Source organism: Streptopelia decaocto (genome assembly GCF_964273445.1).
Source record: "Streptopelia decaocto genome assembly, chromosome: Z".
Taxonomy (NCBI): domain Eukaryota; kingdom Metazoa; phylum Chordata; class Aves; order Columbiformes; family Columbidae; genus Streptopelia; species Streptopelia decaocto.
Genome location: NC_138657.1, coordinates 69,821,489 through 69,844,843, shown reverse-complemented (window position 1 = coordinate 69,844,843; position 23,355 = coordinate 69,821,489). Strand labels below are relative to the sequence as shown.

Sequence of the window (23,355 nt, the reverse complement as noted above, 5' to 3'; positions counted from 1 at the left end):
ATAAAGGATACATCTATTACAAGCCTTTCTACCACCTGGGAATGTGTAGACTGACCGCATTATATTTTGCCTCAGAGAGAATAAAAAAATGGAGTTTAATATCCTCCAGGGGGGAAGGAAAAAAAAAGTCTTCCAAGTTCCAAATCATCCCTTATCCCTTTATTTGTCTTCTAAATAAGGCACAATTTCACAGATCACATTATCATTAAGTTTTGAAGGGACTTCTCAAAATCATCTAGCCTGAACCCCTGCCCAAACAGGGTCGGCTATATCAGGCTGCACAGCAACATGTCCAGTTGGGTATTGACTGACTCCATGGATAGCAACTAGAAAACCTCTCTGGGCAACCCACTGTACTGTTCAGTCACATTTACAGTAAAACCATGTTTTCTTATGTTCCGATGGAATTTCATGTGTTTCACTGTATGTCAATTGTCTCCCCTACCGGTAACCCCTGTAAAGAGTCTGGCTCCCTCTTGGTCACTCTGTCCCACCAGATATTGTCGAGCCTTGTTCTTTCGCAGGCTACGCTGTTTCAGCTCCCTCAGCCTCTCGTCATACAAAAGATGTTTCAAACATTTAATGCTACCTTAAAAATTTCTCCACATCTTTCTGAACTGTAGATACTAGAATGAAATACAATACTACAATACAGCCTTCAGCTAATTAATTAGAAAAGGTGATACAACTCCACAGTTATTATATCTCTGCTTCTGTATGCAGGTGGTACATTCCATCTCATGGCTACAAACACTGTATATGGCAATTCACATTTATGTCTGCCAGAATAACCAAAACTCTTTTCAGCCTTTCTGTTTTGCATGCTAGAGTCTCATAACACCTACATAACAAACTGTTTTGCTCCTTGACATCTCATTCTGTTGGCTGTTCTAAAACCCATGCTAGAGAAATAAGCGCATTCTACTGAGCATCCTGATCAGCCTTTGTAACCAATTTGTTTGTTATTTACTGATAAACCTCTGTGCTGTCTCCAAATTCTACCAGTGCTGATTTTACACTTTTTTCCAGATCACTGACAAATACATTGAACAGTAATGAACCAAAATAGAGCCCTGTAAGACTAACTAGAAAAAGGCACAATGGCATGATCATCTTCTATTCACAGTTAATTTTATAATCTGTCATTTAACTAGTTTAATATATTTAACATCAGTTATATTGATGTTACTTAGTGCTATCTTTTTCCTAAATCAAAATGTCATACAGTAACAAGACAAGAACCTTTACCAGGCAGATAAAGTTCTGTCTATTATTACAACTATTGGCTTTACTGATGCATAGAGAAACCTCATCCATGAGCCAGGATCCATCTTCCTGACAACTGTACAAACACTAACTACTATACCACACCTGTCTACACTTGGATAAACCAGTTCAGCTTATGACCTCCACAAAAAGAATGGGAAGTTTGTTTGACAAGGCAGACTTCATGCCATTCAGAGAGACGTGGACAAGGACAAGAAGTGGGCCCTTGCAAACTTCGTAAGGTTCAACAAGGCCAAGTGCGAGGTCCTGCACAGGGTCAGAGCAACCCCCGGTATCAATACAGGCTGCGGGATGAAGCGAGAAAGACTTGGGAGTACTGGTGGATGAAAGACTGGATATGAGCGGGCATCCAACCATATCCTGGGCTGCATCAAAAGAAGCATGGTCAGCAGGTCAAGAGAGGTGACTCTGCTCCTCTACTCCATTCTCATGAGACATCACCTGGAGTACCGCATTCAGCCCTGGGGACCCCAACATAAGAAGGATATGGACCTATTGGAGAGGGTTCAGAGGAGGCCACAAAAATGACCAGAGGGCTGGAACACCTCTCCTGTGAAGAAAAGCTGAGAGAGTTGGTGTCATTGAGTCTGAAGAAAGCTCCAGTTACTCTATTGTGGCCTTTTGGTACTTACAGTGGGCTTATAAGAAAGATGTGGACAGACGTGTTAATAGACACTGTTGCGATAGGCCAAGGGGTAATGGTTTTAAACTAAAAGACAGCAGATTCAGGCTAGATATAAGGAGGAAAGGTTTTACAATCAGGGTAGTAAAACACTGGCCCAGGTTGCCCAGAGAGGTGGCAGGTGCCCCATCCCTGGAGACATTCAAGACCAGGCTGGATGGGGCTCTGAGCAACGTGATCTAGTGGAAGATGTCCCTTCTCACTGCAGGGGAGTTGGACTAGATGACCTTTAAAGGCCCCTTCCAACCCAAACGATACAATGATTCTATGATTATTCCATAAAACTATTCTCAATGGCCTGAATTACATACAAGGTAATATGGAATTAAAAAACAGAATCAGTGCTAGACTAAATTACATTTAACTGATGGAGAGACATTCTGCTTATGTTTTCAAGTGTACACCAGAAATTTAGGTTCATCTATTTTCTGAGATTTTGAATTTCTTCAGCTACTTTCCACCACAAGTCTGAAAACAGCAACATAAATATCTATTATCTACAAATATATCATGCATATTTTACGTCAAATTGAGGCCTAGAAACAATAACCCATGAAAAAAACAGATCTAGAACTACTAAGATGCAGTTTCTGTCTGACATGCATATTGTTAAAAATTGTACGCAACTGCTCAGCCATCAGACACGCAAGAGTCTACAAGGATGTGAAACTTATTATAAGTGTTGGTTTCTAACAATATATCAAACACAACTGAAGATTTTTGTCAAGATTAGAGGATTTACAATGCATCTTTCCATGCATTCTCAGAGAGTTGATACTGTTCTCTGCCTATGAGCACAGGCATGGATAAGCTCACTCTTTTACGACATTGACTATTTCCACAAAACCTGTAGAAGCACAACTGTTCTATAGGACTCTAATCCCAGGGTAAATTAGACTGACAGTATCCAATGGGTTGAAAGGCTATTAAGAAACCTGGTTTTCCATCTTGAATATGTACTCTAATGGGGAGCAAGTATAAAATTAGCACATGGGACTTTTCCCATCATGTATCAGAATAGCGTCAAGTGTCATGACCATTTTTTGTGAAAAGGTAATTGTGTAAGAAGGAAAAAGTGGACATAGAGGCAAAGAAAACTAAAACACTCCTCGATAATGTCAAGTATTTAAAATATTATAACATATTGGGGGGGCTTTAATAACTTCTTTAAAAAGCTTGTTTACATTAGAAGTCTGTTTACCTTGCAACAGCTGCTGACATACACCAAAAAAGAAAGCAGGGATCTGTAGCCTTTAGCCTGCCACAGCTGCTATTAATACAATCCCCTTTTCACAGAGCAACACAACTTTGAAGTCTTATCTTGGCCAGCACAGGAAAGAAGAAAATGACGCAGAGCTACTTGCATTTGAAGTATTTGCAACTTACAGTCTTGTATTTTGAGCACAAAGTTTGAACTGGACCCATCTTCATCTTCAGACTAAACACTCTGTTCATTTTAAGGAACAAGTTCATTGCAGGTGAAAGAGTGTCTCTGAACACAAAAGCAAAACCTTGCTCTTGGATGATCATGCTTCCATCTTAATGAAATCAGTGGAAAAGTTTTAATGGATGGAGAATTTGTCCCTGCAGAGTCAATTCTATTTTACCTAACTGATACTGAAAGATATAATGGAAAAAACAGTAATTTATAATGTTCAAGGTACCAGACAGGGATTCAGCTGACAAATCACAGACTAGGGTTTCAGCCACAGCCCACTGAAAAGTCACAAAGCAGTTCAGGCTGAGTCATTTTGCTGATCTGTACCTGTTTTCTCCTTCCAGTATTTCTCTTATCCTATGTAATAAACATGTAAATCTATCAAACAGGGAACATCTCTTGATAGATTTGTATAGAGTGTGTCAAACCAGGACTCTAGTTCTGAAGTTGGGATTCTTCAAGTTTTGCTGTAACGTAATTAATTATGCAATATACAAAGCCTTATCTGCTGAACTAATTAATACTAGCAGATGTCACCAGTTAAATCTTCAATGTACTGAGCTACTTATAGAATACATGTCCTTTTATGTTGCAAACTGAAGGACACAAAGAAGGCATATAGCAACGTGGTAAAAAGTTACCATTTTCTGGCATAAAATAAAAATTTGGAAAGAACTTTGATCAGCCCTTGACCAAACATTACAGATATTAAAGAGGGTTTCTCCAGGTATGTTTCAGTTCTTCTCTCTTATCATTCCTTCACCACAAGATAATTTTCAAATCCATTTACATTTACAATAGCCACATACGATAGGAAAGCAATAGGTGGGCTTTTTTCAGATACGTGAACTGAAATCTGTAATAGACTTAGTTCTATTACTTGCCCCAGCCACAGACTTGAAGCTTAGCTTTTTTCCAATACATGACTGATGGACACTCCAGCAAGCAAGGAGATTCAGTTATTCACCTTGCCCTGTGATATCAGTTCAGCCTTTCCAAACAAAGCTGAAAGGAAATAATTGGAAATCTGTTACACAGAACTCCTGATTCTTTGTGAAGAAAAGTGGCCCCAAAATCATAGAGCATGCACAATATGTATAAACCTTGGCTATGCTGGTCCATTGGACTCTGAGGTGGGCCCATTCCAGGGTGAGGAGGTCGCATACTCTTCATGGAGCCACAATGAACATCTTCAACCATTCCTTTTTCGTGCAAGCCATCAATAGACTGTGAAAACAAAAGAAGTATTTATATAGACATAGTATATAAGTCCCCTATAAAAATCCAAAGGACTTTAACTCAAAACCTAAACAACTACATAAAGACTCAAAACTTCTCTTAGCAGTCATTCAAAATAAATACAATAGGAACCTTTGCCCCTGGAATCAGACATTTGGGGAAGCACAAAGCACCATTAAACTGTTTGTCCCCTCTGTTTCCTTTTTACTATTTTTTTTTTCCCTCCTAATGAACTGTTTGGCAATGCCAGGGAGGCAAACTGTCCAAATACAAACACACAAGCCGTATTGGCCTCATATTACAAAGCAGTGTAACACACACCAACTTAGGAAAGTACAGCCTGTGGCTTTGCTGGAGTTATTTTTAGCCCAAACTTTGCCCTTTCAGTCACTGCTCTACTGGAATGACCCAAACACTGTTTCTTTTCAAAAACAAAGACAACATTGCAGGAGGTAACCTCTTCTTTGCAGGCAAAAACAGGGATATGCAGTCAAGGAAGGGAAAACAGTTCTACTCAAATACTTGTGGTCCCTACAGTTTCTGTCACCTCATTCACTTCTCAAAACCTACAGTTCCCATGGTACTTGAAATGCAAAACAGGGCCAAGTGCCTTTCTCAGATCACCAACAGAAGACAGCTCAGGATCAGAAAAACAAGCTGAAGGCATGCAGGGCACTGGAAAAGGCTCCATAATAGAAACTGAGCACTCTGAATGTGAAAAGAGTGGAAAAGCAACATCAGAATGAAGATGTCTTAAGAAAACTAAGAAGTTTTACCTGAAAGCAAAAATTACATCAGGTCCCTAAATAGGGAAGGGATTATGCTCATGAACTTCTAACGTGGAACTCTGCAGGCTTTGTATTAGGAAGGAACAGGCTGGCATCTTCTCTCTACAGAAATATGCAGCTCTACCCCTCTCTGTAACCCTTGCATGCACGCATACTAAACGTTCTTGCAAAGCCTACTGCAAACAAAGACCTTCCAGTCTGTTTTATCTAAACACACAGCTATTTATTGATAATTCTTTTTAAAAAGAGAGTTAAGAAAACTTATCCAATTGGAAAATATGGGCACTTAACAAAAAGAGCATGCAAGAAGCTGCATCAAGTCACAGAAAAAAAGACACTGTCACATTTCTTCTTTTTGAGAAATTTGTTACACATGAATCCATTTAAAGCAGACCTAAACATAGGTCATCCTTTCCACAAAGGCAAAAATTATTCCAAATTTTAATCTGTAAACCCTTCATTTAAATTTTCCACTTTCCATTGCAATAATTGGATTTGATTCAAAGTATCTTTAAACACATGGCGGGGGGGAGGGGGCGTTTATCAGTATTTCTGAAGGATTTCACTATTATTTTACCTCATCAGAAACTATGGGTTAAAAGGAGAAAAGGAGAAATAAAATACATTTTTTATGTTTCATCAAATCTTTTAGTTGTCATGGCCATATAAAAACATTTGTGAAAAGAACTTCTATCAGAAAAATACCTGTTACTTGAGAAGCTATTTTTGATTATAAGAACTTGGGATATGGAGCAGAAATGTAGAGAGAGATGACTGACACATTAAAAATAGTTCCACTGCGCTGACCAAGTAAATCCCAATGCCCTTTTCTGAAGCATGAAGATCCCTCTCCTTCCCTTTGCCTCTGCTTACAAAGATAACCAGCATGGAAGAGAATACTCAGCTCACATTCCACCTGCAGAAGCTTAATACTACAGGAACTGAAACACCTGTAAAGCTGGATCCATTCCTGTTTTGTCACAGTATGTGTTCAGGACGAAATCTTTAGGGCCACCAAGAGGAGGAGGAGATTGTGCAGGAAATTTATTTCCAGAACAGAGGATGGGTACACATGTGTGGTGTGACTGCAGGGATGGGCAACACTGCACTTACGGGTGGCAACCATGAAACTGCCGTGGATGCAGGCAGCTCTGATGGGACTAAGATGGGACACAGCATGTAGACCCAGAGCATCAGAAGGACCAGCATACCGAAGGTGGGGAAAAGAACTGGTATTAACAAAGAGCAACACACAGGAACAATTATGTGGCTTTTTAAAAGGTAAATTAAAAAAAAAAACAAAAAACAAAAAACAAAAAAAAACCCCAGACAAACAAAACCACACTGGAACAGAAAGATAAAGATGCGACCATACAAGAAAACATCAATCATAGGAATGCTTCTACGGAAAAGAAGTTATCAAAAGAACAGGGGTTTGTAAAAAAACAAAACAAAACACAAAAACACAACAACAACAAACTAAAACACCAACCACCTGTAGCAAAATGAAATGCTTTCAGTCTAATGGAAGGAAGCTTAAATACAGAAAGAATGGGTTTTGCTTCTGTGAAAAAAAATGAAAGTGAAAATCATTAGAACAGATTAAGAAAGGCAGAACTGATTAATCAGCTTTTTACTAGCAAGGCTAGACAAGATGAAGATGACAAACTTCTTTGAAGACAAAATTAGTTTTAATGCTCGCAGTACTGATAATTTATGCAAAGAGGCTTGTACTTCCAATAATGTTTTCTATCTAAAAGCACCTCTACTGATGACAGAAAAACTCTATACAATAGGGGAGACAATTCAGCTGAGGAATACAAGAACTGAAAAACAGTTCTTTTTCATAACTTCTTTGAATCACTATGTAGCTACAGAGTTAGCTGATTTCTGTAAATCTATGTAACAGGTTAAAAAGTACAGAAAGGACTTTACACACAACACAATTTCTGCAAGTTCTTGAGTCCTGTATAAATTATTAAAGATATCTTCCACAATATCAAGAGAAATGTAACCTATACGACCAATAGAGCACTACTACCACATTAAGGTACTTACAGAAGGGAAACAGCAAGCTGTGACACATTCAACTTTGAGTACACATTACTATTTTCATTGGTTCCCACAAACAAGAACAAGCACAGAACAGGCCAGATACATAAATAGTGCTTCCAGAAAACACCATGAGGGATGAGCTTCAGCTGTATGCAAGCCCACACCTACGGACTTGGCAGACTTACAGACTTGACACAATGCCTAATGCATAAGGAACGTTTTGTCTACACTGCTTTTACTCTGCATTTAGTAACTAAGGTCTCTTCTCTCAGGCAGCATTGTTTGACTTATTTCCAGGTAAACTGTCAGATTATTGGGCTTTTTTTGGTTTCCTTCACCCTTCTTAAAAACAAGCAAAGAAACAAACAAAGATGAATTATTAAACTATATTTCTTCTAGACTGTGGAGCCTCTATACTAACAAAATTTATGTAGACCAAACAGCAATGTGTTGTCACATAACTGCACAGCATAACTGCATGCATCACTGGTGGGACAACCAGACTGACTGTGTTTGTCCTTGCAGTAAGGACTTGGCCAACAATTCTGCTAATGCCATAGAAATCACTGAAACACCATTTTATATGAGTTCTCTGCTGATTTTTCGAAGTTGGCAACAATACTTTTTTTCTTTTTTCACGAATGTAAACACATACAACAAAAATATTGCAGGCAACATGTCTGTGGAATAAAAAAGCATTACTTCCAGGACCTCAACAGAATTTTAAGATCCTCAGAATGTCTAATGTGCACAGATATGTTAGACAACAATACTGGAAACAGGAACCCATTTGCCTTCTGTTTTAAGGGAACATCTGAGTCAACAATAATATATTTAGTAAAAATTACCATTTTTGTAGGAAGGCTTTCCTGTCACTTACTTTTTTCTCACTCATCCAAAATGGTAATATTGCCTACAAAATCATAATTCTTCCACTGCCAGTAATCATTTACAGTACACAAATTCACAAAAGAAGTGATTATGCAACAGGTTATGATTAAATGGAAGGAGAACACAAACCAAGAACTTGCAGTACTCTTCCCATCCCTCAAGTGAGAATGATGCAAATTAAACAGCTATACTGTTGTCATAACTAAGAGTTAAGCAGTTAAAATCATGTGGCCCAGCTGGTGCACAAGAGCATACAGAAAGTTGCGTGAAATAAGACTGAAACCATCTAACCCGGCCTATGTTCTGCCTGCAGAGGAGCTTCTTTGTACCATTAAAGCAACTATGTAACAACGCTTTACTTTAGTATCTTCCACCTTCCAAGTACTTTCACCCCATGAGGCTCTCTGAAGCTGTTGAGTTTGTGCATTTAACAGTCCCCCAACTAGACAGACTTCTAAGTATTTCTACTTAAATGTAGCTGTCTTTCATGCAAGATATATTTCAGTAAGATGTGGAATTAAGTATTTCCCTGGCAATCTGATCAACAGTCTAAATATTACTTAAGAAAGCAGCATGAAAGATAGCTAATTTATTGTTTCTGTCAAAACTGCATTATGCAAATCAATAAGCAATTTTTCCTGTGGAAGGGTTTTCTGGTTACTAAGTGAATATACAGCCTTTAATTTTCATATTAACTGTTTTTAAGGAAACATACTTCAGGAATTATTATTTATTAATCAATTTGTATCAGTGTCTTCTCTATTGTTGTCTACTTTGGATTTTACTTTTATGCATTATATTATTCTTCACAAGCTAGTCAAACATCTAACACAGAAGGTGTTTAACTACTTAGTTTGTGAATTTTAAAAGAACCACATCCTCTTGCATACATGGGATGTGTAGCCCACAAGCAATTGTGTAGCTGGGATGCTTTTTGTGCTTTCTCCCACTTTTACTGCATTTCATTAGGAAAAAAATATGCATTATGTTATGTCATGACTTGAAAGTCAAGCTGCTTTACATAACATTAAGCAGGAAGAAAACATGTACTTTGTCAAACTGCAGGTGGCTGACCAGTTTTTTAATTAGATGGAACAACACTCAAGTAAAATCTGCAAAACAGTCTAGAGGCACCCTTTCACAGCGTTTCTTAAACAGACCCTTCCCTCAGCTGTCACAATACACTGTTTCTGGGGTTACAGAGGAAAACAGACCAAGAAATTCATCTACACGGAAAAATTAACAAAGATTTTTCTTTTTTCACGTGCAACAGTTCAATAGACCCATTTTCTAGCTTAGTCACACACACAAAGGCATGCTGGAGCTTGTGAAGTGGCAAACTACAGGACAGCAAGGCTGTTGCTACTAAAATAAAGACTTGTGAAATTACAGCCTTTATTCCAGTATCAGAATCAAGGTATAGAAAAAAGGAAAGTAATTTTACTACAGCTATATTGACTGGCCATCTTACAATTAGCTATCCAGACTCTTCACATTCATGGTGCATTTCTTAAAATATTTCAATGCCGCCTCAATGGAAGAATTTCTACTCTGGCTCACAGAACTTCCGAGATGCCTCTAAAGTGTCTGAGAGAACTTTGTGGGATGACAGTTGTTCGTCTGTTTCTAAGGCTAAGATAGCATTAAAAGTCTGGGAAACACACATGGTAAAATGGGATATAACAGTTAAAAACACAATGTAGGGAGCATTCAGCCATTCTAACAGAAAATTCCATATATATGTATGATACATATATATTATATATACAAATATACCACATATATAATAACCATAAGAGGTGCCAACCTCTTCTGCAGGTACAGAATCTCTTAGAAAGAAACAAAGAAGCTTAAGGATGTAAAAACCTCAGCTGTCTATGAAGTTTGGGGCATTCAGCAAAGCACTGGAAGCTTTTGCTGTAACTGACCCCACAAACAAGGAAATGGCAATTGCAAATGTGTAATCTGGCTAATAGCTAAATTACATGTTTCAAGATTCGAACACAAAACTTCGAGTAACTGAATGTACTGACCTCTCAGAAATTATAACAGTTCAGTACAAACTGGCAGCTGGATCACAGCCTCCTTCATTTCATCTGTCTTTGGTTTATTAGCCATTTTAACAATACAGTTCTTCACACAAAAGACAGTAGTGCCATGTTGCTACAGACTGGACACTGTTTTAGCTGTTTCTAACAAATGAAATTGATCCATATGTGAAAATGGCAACATGAAGAAGTTGAAAAGTAAATACATTTATATTACTTTAAAACTTTTTTCTATATTCATCTAACAATTCCAAGTGGAACCAATGATAGTTACTAAAACATTTTCAGTACCTTGTCTCTCTAAGACGTTACTACATATTTCTGAGAGCAGAACATCAGTGAAATTGAAACAAACTTAATTTAATAATCCCAAATTATCCTGAATTATCCAATTATTCACATTCTACACTACATAGTTTCAAATTCCTTAGTAAGATGGAGATTTTATAAAATAACTTGGAAACCAGGTTTTTCATCAACATAGAAGAGTAAGTAAATTTGTAAGCAAAAGACCTTTAAAAATATTTTTTAAAAGGCAAAACTAAAAACCACCCCAGAAAAAATGCAAGATATGTCCAGAGAAGAAGAAGAAAAAAAAAAAAAAAAGGTGGTTAGAATTGACTACCATAAGGTTTTAATGTTATAATTAATTTTTTCCCTAGTAATGTCTATCTTACTGAAAAGTTCAGTTTACAAATGGAGATTTGCAAACTGCTAACTGTATAGCTCAAAGGAGTCCACTAAGAACAAGGAAACTGTTCAATCTGGTATATGCATCATCTTTACCGATAAAGACAGAAACAGGAGTGTAGCTGCAGTTTTGCAGGTGATATACAATGTTAAATAGTGGTTACGCAGGTCTAAGTGTAGTGTAAGTATCTTTTTTAATCAGTGGAGACAACTAAGAAAAAAAGGTTCATTTGTAATAAACCATTACCTTATGCATTTGGTGCATGCCTTCCTGTGGATAATCAGTAGGCCCCATTGTTGGCATTGGATGCGGGACACTGGGCGGACCAGGACTTGGCCCCATCATGCTGTGAACTGAGCCAGGAGATGGCCCCGGTCCTGGGCTAGGTCCTAGGATTGGTCCAGGTGAAGGTCCTGGTCCAGGGGAAGGACCAGGATGAGGCATGGCGCCAGGGTCTGTAGGCGTGGACATCTATTTTCTGTCTCCTTTTCAATTAGACGAATAGCTCTAATAACAAAAACAGAACAAAAACAGGATTTCTATATGACATGAGGAGCACTAAAAAAAATAAAATGAAATCTACTGGCAATCCTTACACACACACATGCACATACACATGCAAGCTGTCATCAGCAGAAAATGCCTAAATGATCCTTAACGTTGCACATTAGTTTGACCATCCTTCTATAAGCCCACTAAAAGGGTAAGTATCCTGATAGTTCAGTCAATTGCTGGATGTTTATGTGTTACCCACAGAACAAAGCAACTGGTAAGCTATGAGAAACATCTATCAGAGACAACAGTAGTTCAGGTGAGTTGCTGTCATCAGATATAACATATGGGGTAAAGCACAGGGCTACTAAAGGCAAGGAAGATAGCTGGGCACCACTGCAACATGTGTGTTCAAAAAATCTCTCCCTAAACAGATGGGACTGCACTGAAATATGTACATGTAAAACAAGTATTAAAAGGATTATTAAGACTATTTTCTGACCCATTTTTTTTAAAGTTAGATACTAATGTAGGACTCTGGTTATCTCTGTATGCAATCCTATCAATATCAAACATAACAGGCAAAAGAAAAGACAATTATTTTGGACTGAAGAGTTATAATTCACTTGAGGGGTTCTGCCAATGTCACAAACTAGGAAAGTGCAGCTCAAGTGGCTTACAAAACAGTAAGCAGTCTGAGAACAAATGACAGGCTTTTTACAGGCTGGAAAACCAACTATAACTATGTCTTTATTTCTGTGTTTTTAACAGGAAAAAACAGATGCAGGCTATAGGTTTGAAACATTCCTCCATTTTCTGAGAACCTTCATCCTTCTCCTCCAGCTCTCTGATAACTTTTATTGATGTTGAACATTGGGAACTTTTTGTTTACTAATGTCACTGTACTGTAACACTGGGATGTAGCTGCAACAGTTTTACAAAACCGATGGTCAGTTGCTGCCATGGAGATCTGCCACGTTTCTTGGCATTCCCCACTCCAAACAGCAGTATTTTCAAGTGTTTGATATAGTGGTCACATTATTCAAGTAGTCAAGCCAGCAAAAAAGTAACCCTAAATAAAACAAAACAAAACAAAACAAACAATGCAAACTGGCTGGATGGCAGAGCTCAGAGGGCTGTGATCAAAGGTGGAGAGTCTGGGTGAAGGCCTGTAATCAGTGCGGCTCTACAAGGGTCAGTACTGGGCCCAGTCCTGTTCAAACTACTCATCAATGACCAGGATGAAGAGACTGAATGCACTCTCAGCAGGTTTGCTGGTGATACCAAGCTGAGAGGAAGGGTTGACACACCAGAGGGCTGTGCTACCATTCAGCGAGACCTGGACAGGCGGAGGACTGGGCAGAGAAGAACCTGATGAAATTCAAAGGCAAGTGTTGGGCCCTGCACCTGGGGAGGAATAACCCCAGACACCAGTACAGGTTAGGGGTGGACCTGTTGGAATGCAGGACAGCAGAGAAGGACCTGGGATTTCTGGTCAACAACAAGCTGGCCATGAGTCAGCAATGTGCCCTTGTGGCCAAGACAGCAAATGGTATCCTGGGGTGCATTAGGAAGAGTGTGACCAGCAGGACAAGGAAGGTTGTCCTCCCCCTCTACTCTGCCCTGGTGAGGCCACATCTGGAGTACTGCATTCCATTCTGGGCTCTACAGTTTAAGAAGGACAAGGAACTACTGGATGGAGTCCAGCAGTGGACTATGAAGATTATTAGGGGCCTAGAGCGTTTTCTTATGAGGAGAGACAGAGAGCCAGGTCTGTTCAGCCTGGAGAAGAGAAGGCTGAGAAGGGAACTTACCAGTGTTTATAAATATCTCAAGAGTGTATGTCAAGAGGACGGGACCAGACTCTTTTCAGTGGTGCTCAGTGATAGGACGAGGGGCAATGGGCACAGGCTGAAGCATGGAAGGTTCCATCTGAATACGAGGAGGAAGTTCTTTACTTTGAGGATGACAGAGCACTGAAACAGCTGCCCAGAGAGGTTGTGGAGTCTCCTCTGAAGACATTCAAAACCCACCTGGACACATTCCTGTGTGATCTGCTCTGGTGAACCTGCTTTAGCAGGTAGGCTGGACTAGATGATCTCCACAGGTCCCTTCCAACCCCAACCATTCTGTGATTCTGTGAAACAAAAAACCCACCACACACCAAACAATGTAGGTAGTCAGGTTACTGAGCTGGCTTTTTGAAAAGACAAAGGAAGCAAGTAGTATCACCACTTCTAGCAGTATATAACCGTTAGATGGACTTAGCCTGTTCCCTTTATTTACTTTGGGTGTAGTTTTAGTGAGGTTACCCATCTATGACTACTTGTCCCATAATAACAAATCCAATCCAATGAAAAATGAGTCTTATTGAAAAGCATTCTAATTTGGTACATCACAAGGTAATTACAATGTCATGGTACATTACAAGGCCTAAGACAACTCCATGTCCTAGCCTCTTTCCTTACAGAATTTATCGCAGAGGAGTGCTGTTCCACCTTCCACATGCGGGTTTACCACTATCCATAGCTAGCAGAAATTACTTTCTAAATTGAGCAAGTGGTGTAACTGTGTTATGAGACTGTTTATATAAAGCCATACTGTAACACTGCAAACACCCTGGCTTGTAGTCAAATTAAGAAACAGACACTCAAGAAGAACAAAGTACCCTCCCAAGGTTCCAATAAAGCAGAAAGGAGGCCCATCTGCAAGACAGTGGATTGGTGGTTACTGCTAGCAATCGGGAAATTCAAAGCTTACAGAACTGATCATCTCTCCCCTTTTATAAGCAAGAGTCTTTTCTTATCAGAGCCCACACAAAAGATAAAACGCTACTACACCAATATAATTTTCACTTATTTACTCCCAATTAACTAATCATTCTGTCAGGATCAAAACCAGCTTAACAGCATTTGCTTATGAATTCCCTCACTTCTGATTCAAGGCAACTGATTAGAACAATGCTTAACTCATTTAAAATAAAGTATCCTCACCTGAAATAAGCTACCTTGGGATCCTATTTCCTTGCAAGATAAAACAGGGAGATGTCTATGAAGCTTCTCTGTTCAAAGCAAAACACTATGTTCACTAATTAATCCCTTGAAACCCTACAACATTACCACAAAAGGAAGCAAGGTATCAAATGTTCACAACTGCATACACCATGCCATGGCTTCCTCTAAGAGGCCTACAGTTTAGCTGCATGAAGGACAACAGACATTTCCACACAACAAACAGTTTTTATACAAGTCAATCACTACATTGCAGAATATAAGACTGACACTATCACAGCTGTGTCTCTCTGCACATTATAAGCCAGATTCAGTCCATTTAACAAGGCAGAACCTATCACCACCAACATCAACACTATCTAGAAAAATTTATACAGAACTACAACACAACCAATTACAAAACTGCTATCAGTATGCAGTATCCCAAAATATCCTATTTCACAAAAGACTTCTACCTACACCCATGCATTAAAATGGGTATCACAATTTCCCTCTCTATTCACCTCTATTTCAAATTCAACTTGCAGTTCTCAAAAACTAACGGGCTCCAGTCTCAGCTCCATTAGTCACACTGCCATTTACATATATATATCAAACATATCCTCTACACAAATCTGGAAATTTTAAATTCTTTTTAATGGGCTAGCAAGTGCCTAACCTCTACCAGAGGATGATGTTGCACACCCTTACACCAAATAAGTCCCTTCAATATCTTTAAGAGCAGATAAACTCACCAAACCATACATATTTGTGAACTGTCTTAGATTTGTATTCAGAGATTTTTGTATATTGAAGAACTATATCAGAACACAAAATATTGGAAAATATTAGCTAAATGTGAGGAATAAATCCTATGCAAAGATACCCATGAACATGAAGAGACAAAGCAATTTTCTCTGACAATAGTAGCCCACAAAACTAAAAAAACAGCTACTGCCATAAACCAGATTATACATGGCCCTCTAAACCAAGGATCAGTTCACAGAACAGCTAAAAATCTTATGATGTAACATGTTTCAAAAATAGCTTAGATTATATTTACTATGACTGAGATTGTATAAAAAACCCCATATAAATTAGGCACCCTGCTCTCATTAAAAGTCAGTAAGAGCTAGATATGTAATTCCTCTAGGCCCTTATAAAAGACTCATTAAAGCCAAAGCAATAATCTACAAAAATACAACAGGTGCAACAGTGGCCAGGCTCCATCCAGACAACACTAATATTAGTTTGGGTAAAACCTGGCGCCTGTAATGAAATAAGCAAAATGAAGCCAACTCCCTGCAACAGTCAGTGTTGACCCATTTGTACCGACTGCTTTTTAATGAGTGGTGCCTGTTAGAATTATAAAGTGAAGAGGAAGGAAGGGAATTAAAAAAAAAAAAAAAAAAAAAAAAAGTAAAGGCTTCTAATAGATTATAAGGACTTTATTAAAATTAAAAATAAAATTATCTCATGATGATAAGGCTTCTGGCCCTGACTCTCAAATGCATTACATACTAATTGTTTCTCAAGTGTCCAATCTTAAAATTTTCTCAAAAACCTCATGAGAATAGTTTTATTCATAGACTTCAAATAAGACATATCTTCTTGACTGTAATCCCTTATCACTTCTTAGGTTTATTTACATCAACATCACCAAATCTCTTTTGAGAACAGCCCCCAATAGAACTAGTGGGGACTGAATTAGTTGTGGTAAATCATGCAGCTCTTCCTGTGGTCTCAGAGAATTTTTCCACCTCTGCTGGACACAGAGCTGAGACAGAAAAAAAAAAAAAAAAAAAGAAAAGAAAAAAAAAGAAAAAAAAAAAAGGAAAAAAAAAAAAAAGAAAAAAAAGTGCTTTAACCAGATGCAGATACAAGAAGAGCCACAAAACCGAGAGCTGAAGCTGAAGAGAGAGACTTAGGATCCCTGCTCAACTACTTGTAGATCAAATGGTTTAGGACAGTGATTATCTACAATACAAAGAATTTGAGGGAACATTCCCTAAGCATAAATGTTTCTTTATATGCACCTGGAAGGTTTTGTAGATGCAGCTCATTCATTGTACAACAGTGTCTCCATCAGCTCAATTTTTCAGGACCCACAGCACTCAGGAACACTACACATATTTTAGTACAAACCCACTACACACCCAAAGGTAACAAAGGCATGGATTTCCTTTGCGTGAAGAAAGTATGCAATATTAGTGGGTCCAAAACCACCTACGTTACTTTGGAATTCAAGACCAGTGGAACACCCAAAAAGATCCAGAGACTACAGCCTGCTTTAACACAGGGCACAGTCTAAAAAGAGATAGAGCAGTAAGCATTTATAATTCTTCTAGCTGTTTCTCTTTACCATTCAATATAACTTCCGCCTTTCCACGACCGAGTCAAACTAAACTGAACTTCAGCCAGGGCGTTTTGGCCTTGGATATGTAGGGGAAAGTAAGGAAACTGAACCACCTACATTTGATTAAAAGGAAATGTGGACCCATACAACAGCCACATACACACTGCAAAGCAGACTGCAACTCTGCCTTCACAGAAAAATAATTACAGTCTACTTTTCCGCACACATCTCCCAGCAAAGCCACAATTCACAGGTGACTTCGAAAAGATATACTGTGAAACTGTGAGCAACTACGGGCTAAAGCATTTATTTTTACTACATAACCACAGAAAACATGAAATGATATTGTCAGTGATTTGTAGTATTTGCTTAATCTTCTAACCATAACCAAATGAAGACGTTCAAAGTTTAAGAACTGATTAATAATGAAAGCAGCTCATCATAATTAAAACAAGTAACTTAAAAAACTTGGAAGCAAATCAGTGTTTTATATTGTACAACCCCACAGGACACTCTGCATTACCATGTATCAGGATTTAACTATCATCATTTCATCAAACAATGAGTCAGTCAATAAACAGGTCTACATGAAACAACAACAACAACAAAAAAAAGCAGTAAGGAGAAGGGTCAAATCTTCACATAACATAAACAAGAATAATTCAGTTCACACACAGAAGCCAAATACATTAACAGCTGAGAGATTCTGCCTTTACATACTCATGTATGGAACTTCAAAACCTTCTGGAACAGAATTTGCAGTTTACAAACCGCACAATCAGAAATGCTGTACCTTAATTGCTTATCCAGACTCTTAGGTCACATACAAAAACCTCTGGACACTGCATCAGTCACTGTCTACCAAAGACCGTTTGCATGCACCCCAGAAGAGTTAGGAGAATTGGTGGTGGGCTTACACCAGAAACTTCATTGTGGAGTGAGGCAGCATAACGCTCCTTTTCAGATGCAGAGACAGTTTACTTTAGGATTTTAGTCCTAATAATTCCCACCATCAATCCCTTACAAATATTTCTGTAATAATTCTTATTCCTACTGTGCATGCGCAACTGTTTCATTTTTTCATAAACTGACTTCTCAACTACTTTAACTTATGGCCTACCCTCTTATGAAAAACTACAAACAGCACCAATAAATGACTGGCTAACAGCTGGGGGCTGAATGTATTACAGTCAAAAGGCATCATTGCAAGTTAGAGTTCCCATAAGTTAGATTAAGTTATTCCACCAGACTCTTCAATGAAGAGGCTACAGCACATATATATGATCCTTTCTGATGGTTTGCTGCAGAAGACCATGGACTTCAGGAAAAGAGGAGGGCAGACAGATGCAGAAGTTTAATAGCCTTTTAACCCCATAGCCATAGTCATGGCAGACAATGCCCAAGATGAAGTCCATGTTTGCTACATACGTAGATTCCACCGTACATTTTGGGCACAGAAAACTGACTCATGACAGAATACTGACTGGTTATAGATTAAGACTCTGTGCCTTGACCTTTACTACATGTATTAATCACAGGTATTGAACATCATCTTCACATTGGGTTCTGAAAAACAAAAACCATAATGAGAGGTAGGTAGAAGGAAATGAATTTGCAAATTTGCCATATTACTGACAGGCTTTGTATTTACTTAAATAGGGAAGAAAAGGAGGAAGGGAGAAGATTGTTTTAAACACAAGTTAGTTATAGTAAAATATCAGTGAAGTCACAAACAAGGTACTGTTTCTGTAACAAGATACTTATTTTTTTACATTTTTCCCAATGGTACCTCTAAATGATCTATCTGGGTGCTCAAACCCTGCAGTGAAACATAGGAAATATTCTTTACCAAGTGGAGACATGCAGGAATATGTTTACGCCTAAGAAGTGATAACTTTACATTTGCCAGGAACAAATAAACCCATTTTCAGTGTAAGTCTTCTTATTCTGCTGCATTTGCAAACTACCGAAGCTGTGTTTAAGTAAACTTTACTGCTTTCCCTTATTCATCCTTCCTTATTTTACTTTGCAAATAAGGCACAGGCTTTTCTCTGCTGCCATTCTCATGACAAGTGATCTTTATGTCATAACATTGTGTTTACTACTTCACTGAAGGATCAAATAAAAAACTAAATGCACAGAAAACTTCAATTGCAGCACAAAACATTAAAAAATGGGCATTTTAATGACTAATTTGCAAAAATGTTTCAGCCATACAAAGAATGAGAATTCTCCTTCTGAAAATTGGGACCATGAAAATTGGAGGTAAAAGTTCAGACATTTTTTAAAGTTGCTGCTGTGTACATTCTGACCCTAAATTCAAAAGTCAAACAAAATTTGAGAAAATATATCTGCAGATATTAATTTCCTATGGACCTTTGTCAAGAATATATTTAATATGAGAATGCTAACTGGAGCGCTTTTTCTTCTGTCAATTCTCAAGCTTCAGGTGTGCGTGAAAGCATTTTTCAAATCTGACAAGAAATGCCCACAGACCACTTGAACATAAGATCTAAGGCTGCTCTGTAAACACTATTCTGGCACATGTTCCACCACAGAAATACCAGTCCTAAAGCTGAAACACAACTCATGAGAGAAATAATGTATTTAATAAAGCTTTCCCCTCACCTCTGTCAAGTCCACATATACTGTACGGTACACATCACTTTAGATTTCTTTTTAAATGCTCATCATTCACACAATCTTTTTGCTTTCTGTTACTGATGTATATGGGCATAAAAATCTGCTTCTAATCCTATCGTTCTGGTACAACACCTTTTTCCTTACAATAACAAAAGGACAAAAGAAACAAAGTCAAAGGCAGTAATAGGGCAATTAGGTTCCCAAAGAGAAAGTGTGCCTTTATTTGCACAACAATACTAACTGACACAGAAGACACTGCCCCACCCCGAACATGTAACTGGTATACTATCAAAGGAATTAAATTCCGGCACAATGTTTATTGCCTGGTTCTTAGGGGTTGTAGTTAAAACTCAGTAACACTGAATAAATTAAAAGCAAAACAGAAAAGAACGCAAGCAGAACAATAGCGTGTCATAGATCCCATGCACCTTTTTTTTTTTTCTGAAAGTGTGCAGAACACTTAAAATGGTCAAAAAAATCTTATAGCTTCAATTCTTCAGTTGAATATTTACTCACATATCTGAAATATTCACCAGAAATCTTCGAAAGAACAGTGTTAGACTAAAGTTTGGTAAGTCTGAATATCAAACACAAGCAGCAGATAACAAGTAATACCAATTTCGATGCGATCTATGTAGTCATGCTGCCACTAAACCACTCAGTTCATCTGACAATAATGCACACTTCGGGAAGAAAAAACCAAAACAAAACAAGAACAAAAACCCCACCACACCACAGTTAAGTGTAACTTCAGTTCGAGTTTAGAAGAGCTATAACTTTTCCAGCCGTGTGCAGCAGTTTGTTGTTCCACCATCACACATTTGGGGGTGGGGGGGAGGAGACAAAATAAAAAACTCCATTTCTTCCCGTACCACGGACATACAGAAACGTGGTCGCGGCGTCGGGGCGGGGGGAGAGACACGGCACAGGCGTCGGCGCGGGCACACAGCCGGGCGCACGCCCAGGCCGCCGGCGGAGGGTCGGCACCGGGCAATGTCGGCCGCGGGCCGCCCGCCCCTCCGCGGCAGCGCTCTGCCTCGGCGGCGCCGCGCGGGTCTTCCGGCCCTGCCGGGCGGCGCGTTAGGCCTCGGCGCCGCGCCGCCCGCCGCCTCCCCCCAGCAACGGCGCCGGGGCGGCCGCGCATAACCCGCAGGGCCCTATTCTACCCCCTCCGGCCTTCCAGAAAGTTTTCGCCCTGGCCGAGAGGCTCTAAACCGTCCCTGCCCGGAGATCCAGCCCCGCTGCCTCCTTCCTCCCCTCCTCCACGAAGCAATGGCTGCGCCGCTGCCAGCGGCGGGCCGCGCAGGGCCCCGTACCTCGACGGCGGGGGAAGGGGGGCGGCTCGGCGGCGGCAGGCGGGCGAGCAGCCGGGGCATCCCTCAGGGCTGGGCTGGGCCCATCTCCCCGCCGCTCCTTCCCTCCGCCACCATGTCACGCCGACCAAACATGTCTGTGCGCCTGTGTGTGGCGGCGGTGACTTCCTGATCCTCCGCCGCCGCTCACACAGGCAGAGGGACGGGAAAAGCCACCTCCCGCCGCCGCCGGCGGTTACCACCGCCTCCCTCTCCCCCGCGAAGGCCCGGGGACGGGCTTCGCTGCTCTCCTGCCCCGCCCGGGAGCTGGCTGCAGCAGCTGCCCGCTGCCTGCCCCCGCCTCCGGCACGGGAGAGAACTTTTCAGGTGTCGACCACCGCCGTCCCCCTCTCCTGACGGGGCGGAAAAGCCACGTCTACCTGAGCATCTGCGTGGGTATGCATCCTCGCTCCCGCCCGACCCGATCAAAAAAAAAAAAAAAAAGGAATCCGCGCACACCGGAAATAAAATGCTTTTTTGCTTGGAAGGCGATTACAAAATTGCAAGCGCATGTTTTGTGCTACTCGGCTCCGCTGACTGCAGCAAGGCAGAGGGGGGGGGGGGCAGGCATGATTTCTGCAGGGAAAACGAGGTGGAGGGGGAAGACATGCTATTTTGGGAAGTAAATCGCGACACCTTTACAGCTGGAGTGACTGCACAGTTAAAAACAAGAGACTGAAACGCAACAGGAGCCGCAGCCTCTGGGGCGAAGTCCCAGCCCCCATCTCCTTCCCCCTCCCCGGTGCGTGTAGTGCTTGTGACAGGCAGGGAGATTTTCCGGATCACGGCCTCTCTGGCTCTGCCGGGGAACGCCGCTACTCTCACAGGCGAGACCGCTCCCCCACGCACCGTCTTTCTCCCTGCCTGTGCCTCCTCACTTCCCTTTCCTCGGTCAGGTCCAGGGGAGCGTGTGCCACACCAGAGAAACAACCCCACCACCACACGCTCTCCCGCCGCCGGACACCGTGAACTTCACCCTGAGACCTCCCACGCCCCCCCCGCAGCCGCCGAAACGCAGCCCACCGGGCGGCCCACGCTGGGTGGGGCAGCAGGAGAGGCCGCCCCCGGCCCGCCGAGCTGCCCCGGGGCTTATGTGTGAGCTGTCGCTCCAGCGGCTCGCGTCGCCCGGAGTGTTGTGACACGTTCGCTTGGCGGCAAGACTAAGAGGTGCCAAGAGCTGGTCGTTGTTGCCGTGCGAGACCGCGGCCGCTCCGGTGACGAGCGCCAGCCGCCCCGCCGCTCCGCCGTCCCTCCCGCGGGTGCCGCTGACTCACAAGTCAGCCACCAGCGACGCCCTGGGGGCTTCTTCCCCTCACACCTTCCCACCCCGGATTTTTGCATCGTGATTATTCCAGAAATACCGGATCAAAACTTTCTTTTCTCCACCCACTAGGGGATATAAATATTTGGGAGGGCCGGGCGCCGGAGACGGCGGGGAGAGGAAGCAGGTGGCACGACAGCGCCCGGGGCCAGCGGGGCCGTGCTCGGGAAGGGGAGGGAAGGTGGGCACGGTGCGTGCCAGCGCGATCACTAACAATAAAGGACGGCGCAGGCACCGCCGTGCCAGGGATAGGGAGCGGGGCGGGGGGCGGACCGAGTTGTAAGTTATATTTACCTTCCGCCCGGGAGGAGCGTCGTGCTGGATGTCGCTCCTCTCCCCCTCGGTGAGTCACCCGAGTCCGGAACCGGAGCGAGAGACTAGATTATGAACATGACTTCATTGATGACAGCCATTCCCTCCTCTTCCTAAACTCCTGCCCCTCCCGCCGCCTCCCCTCACCGACGCCACCGCTCAGGAAGCGGAGTTCTTATTGGCCTGCCGGCGAGGGAGTGCCCGCCCCCTGAGCAGAAAGGGCGGCCCTATTGGAGTGATCCTGCTGTCACTCAGCCGAGGGGTTAGGGAGGGGAGGAGGTGTGCAGGAGCGTGGCAGGCGGGGAGGGTTGTGTGAGTGTGCGAGCTGTCGTGTGCGCGCACGCCGGGGGCCCCGCTCGCATGTTCGCCGTGCAGCGGCGGGGCGGCTTGGGCTGCGGCTCGAGGTTCCTCCGCGCCCCTTCAGCCCGCAAAGCTCTCCTGTGCAGTGGGAGAGAGAGGAACGGGAGCGCCTTCCGTGAGGAGGCGGCAGTGCTCGCGGGAGTAGTTTGGGTGAGGTGAAGAAGGTGCTGGAACTCGCCGTCCTGCTGCCCCAGCCTGCCGGGGCGAGCCTCCCGCCGCTGGGGAGGGAGGCGGGGAGGAGCCACCCTGACGGGCGTTGGGCTCTGCTACACCTGGCGGCTGGGCTGCTTGCGTCTCGTTGCTTTTAAAAGAAAAAGGCGGGGAGGGAAAGTGAGGGGAGAGACATGGAAAGGCGTTGTCATGCGTCCCGAAACTTACGTCCCGTCCGCGATCTCCGATGGCAGAGGGTG

The 23,355-nt window shown here is 41.8% G+C and overlaps 1 protein-coding gene across 5 annotated transcripts in view; it reads right to left on the bottom strand.

The window, feature by feature from the left end:
* The window catches only part of SMARCA2 (SWI/SNF related BAF chromatin remodeling complex subunit ATPase 2), a 117,684-nt gene extending 94,974 nt beyond the window's left edge, over positions 1 to 22,710 (bottom strand). Inside the window, exons 1-3 of one of the 5 annotated variants that reach the window (XM_082074466.1) lie at positions 22,568 to 22,710; positions 11,366 to 11,626; positions 4,511 to 4,634 (exon numbers count right to left, since the gene is read on the bottom strand). In XM_082074466.1, coding sequence (XP_081930592.1) covers positions 4,511 to 4,634; positions 11,366 to 11,590 — 349 coding nt within the window. In that variant the 5' untranslated portion in view covers positions 11,591 to 11,626; positions 22,568 to 22,710. Of the gene's footprint in view, positions 1 to 4,510; positions 4,635 to 4,778; positions 4,798 to 11,365; positions 11,627 to 13,644; positions 13,749 to 20,916; positions 21,149 to 21,332; positions 21,349 to 22,567 lie in introns of those variants that run through there. The other 4 variants (XM_082074469.1, XM_082074467.1, XM_082074468.1 and 1 more) reach the window with 4 other exon arrangements.
* Between the last annotated feature and the right edge of the window lie 645 nt (positions 22,711 to 23,355).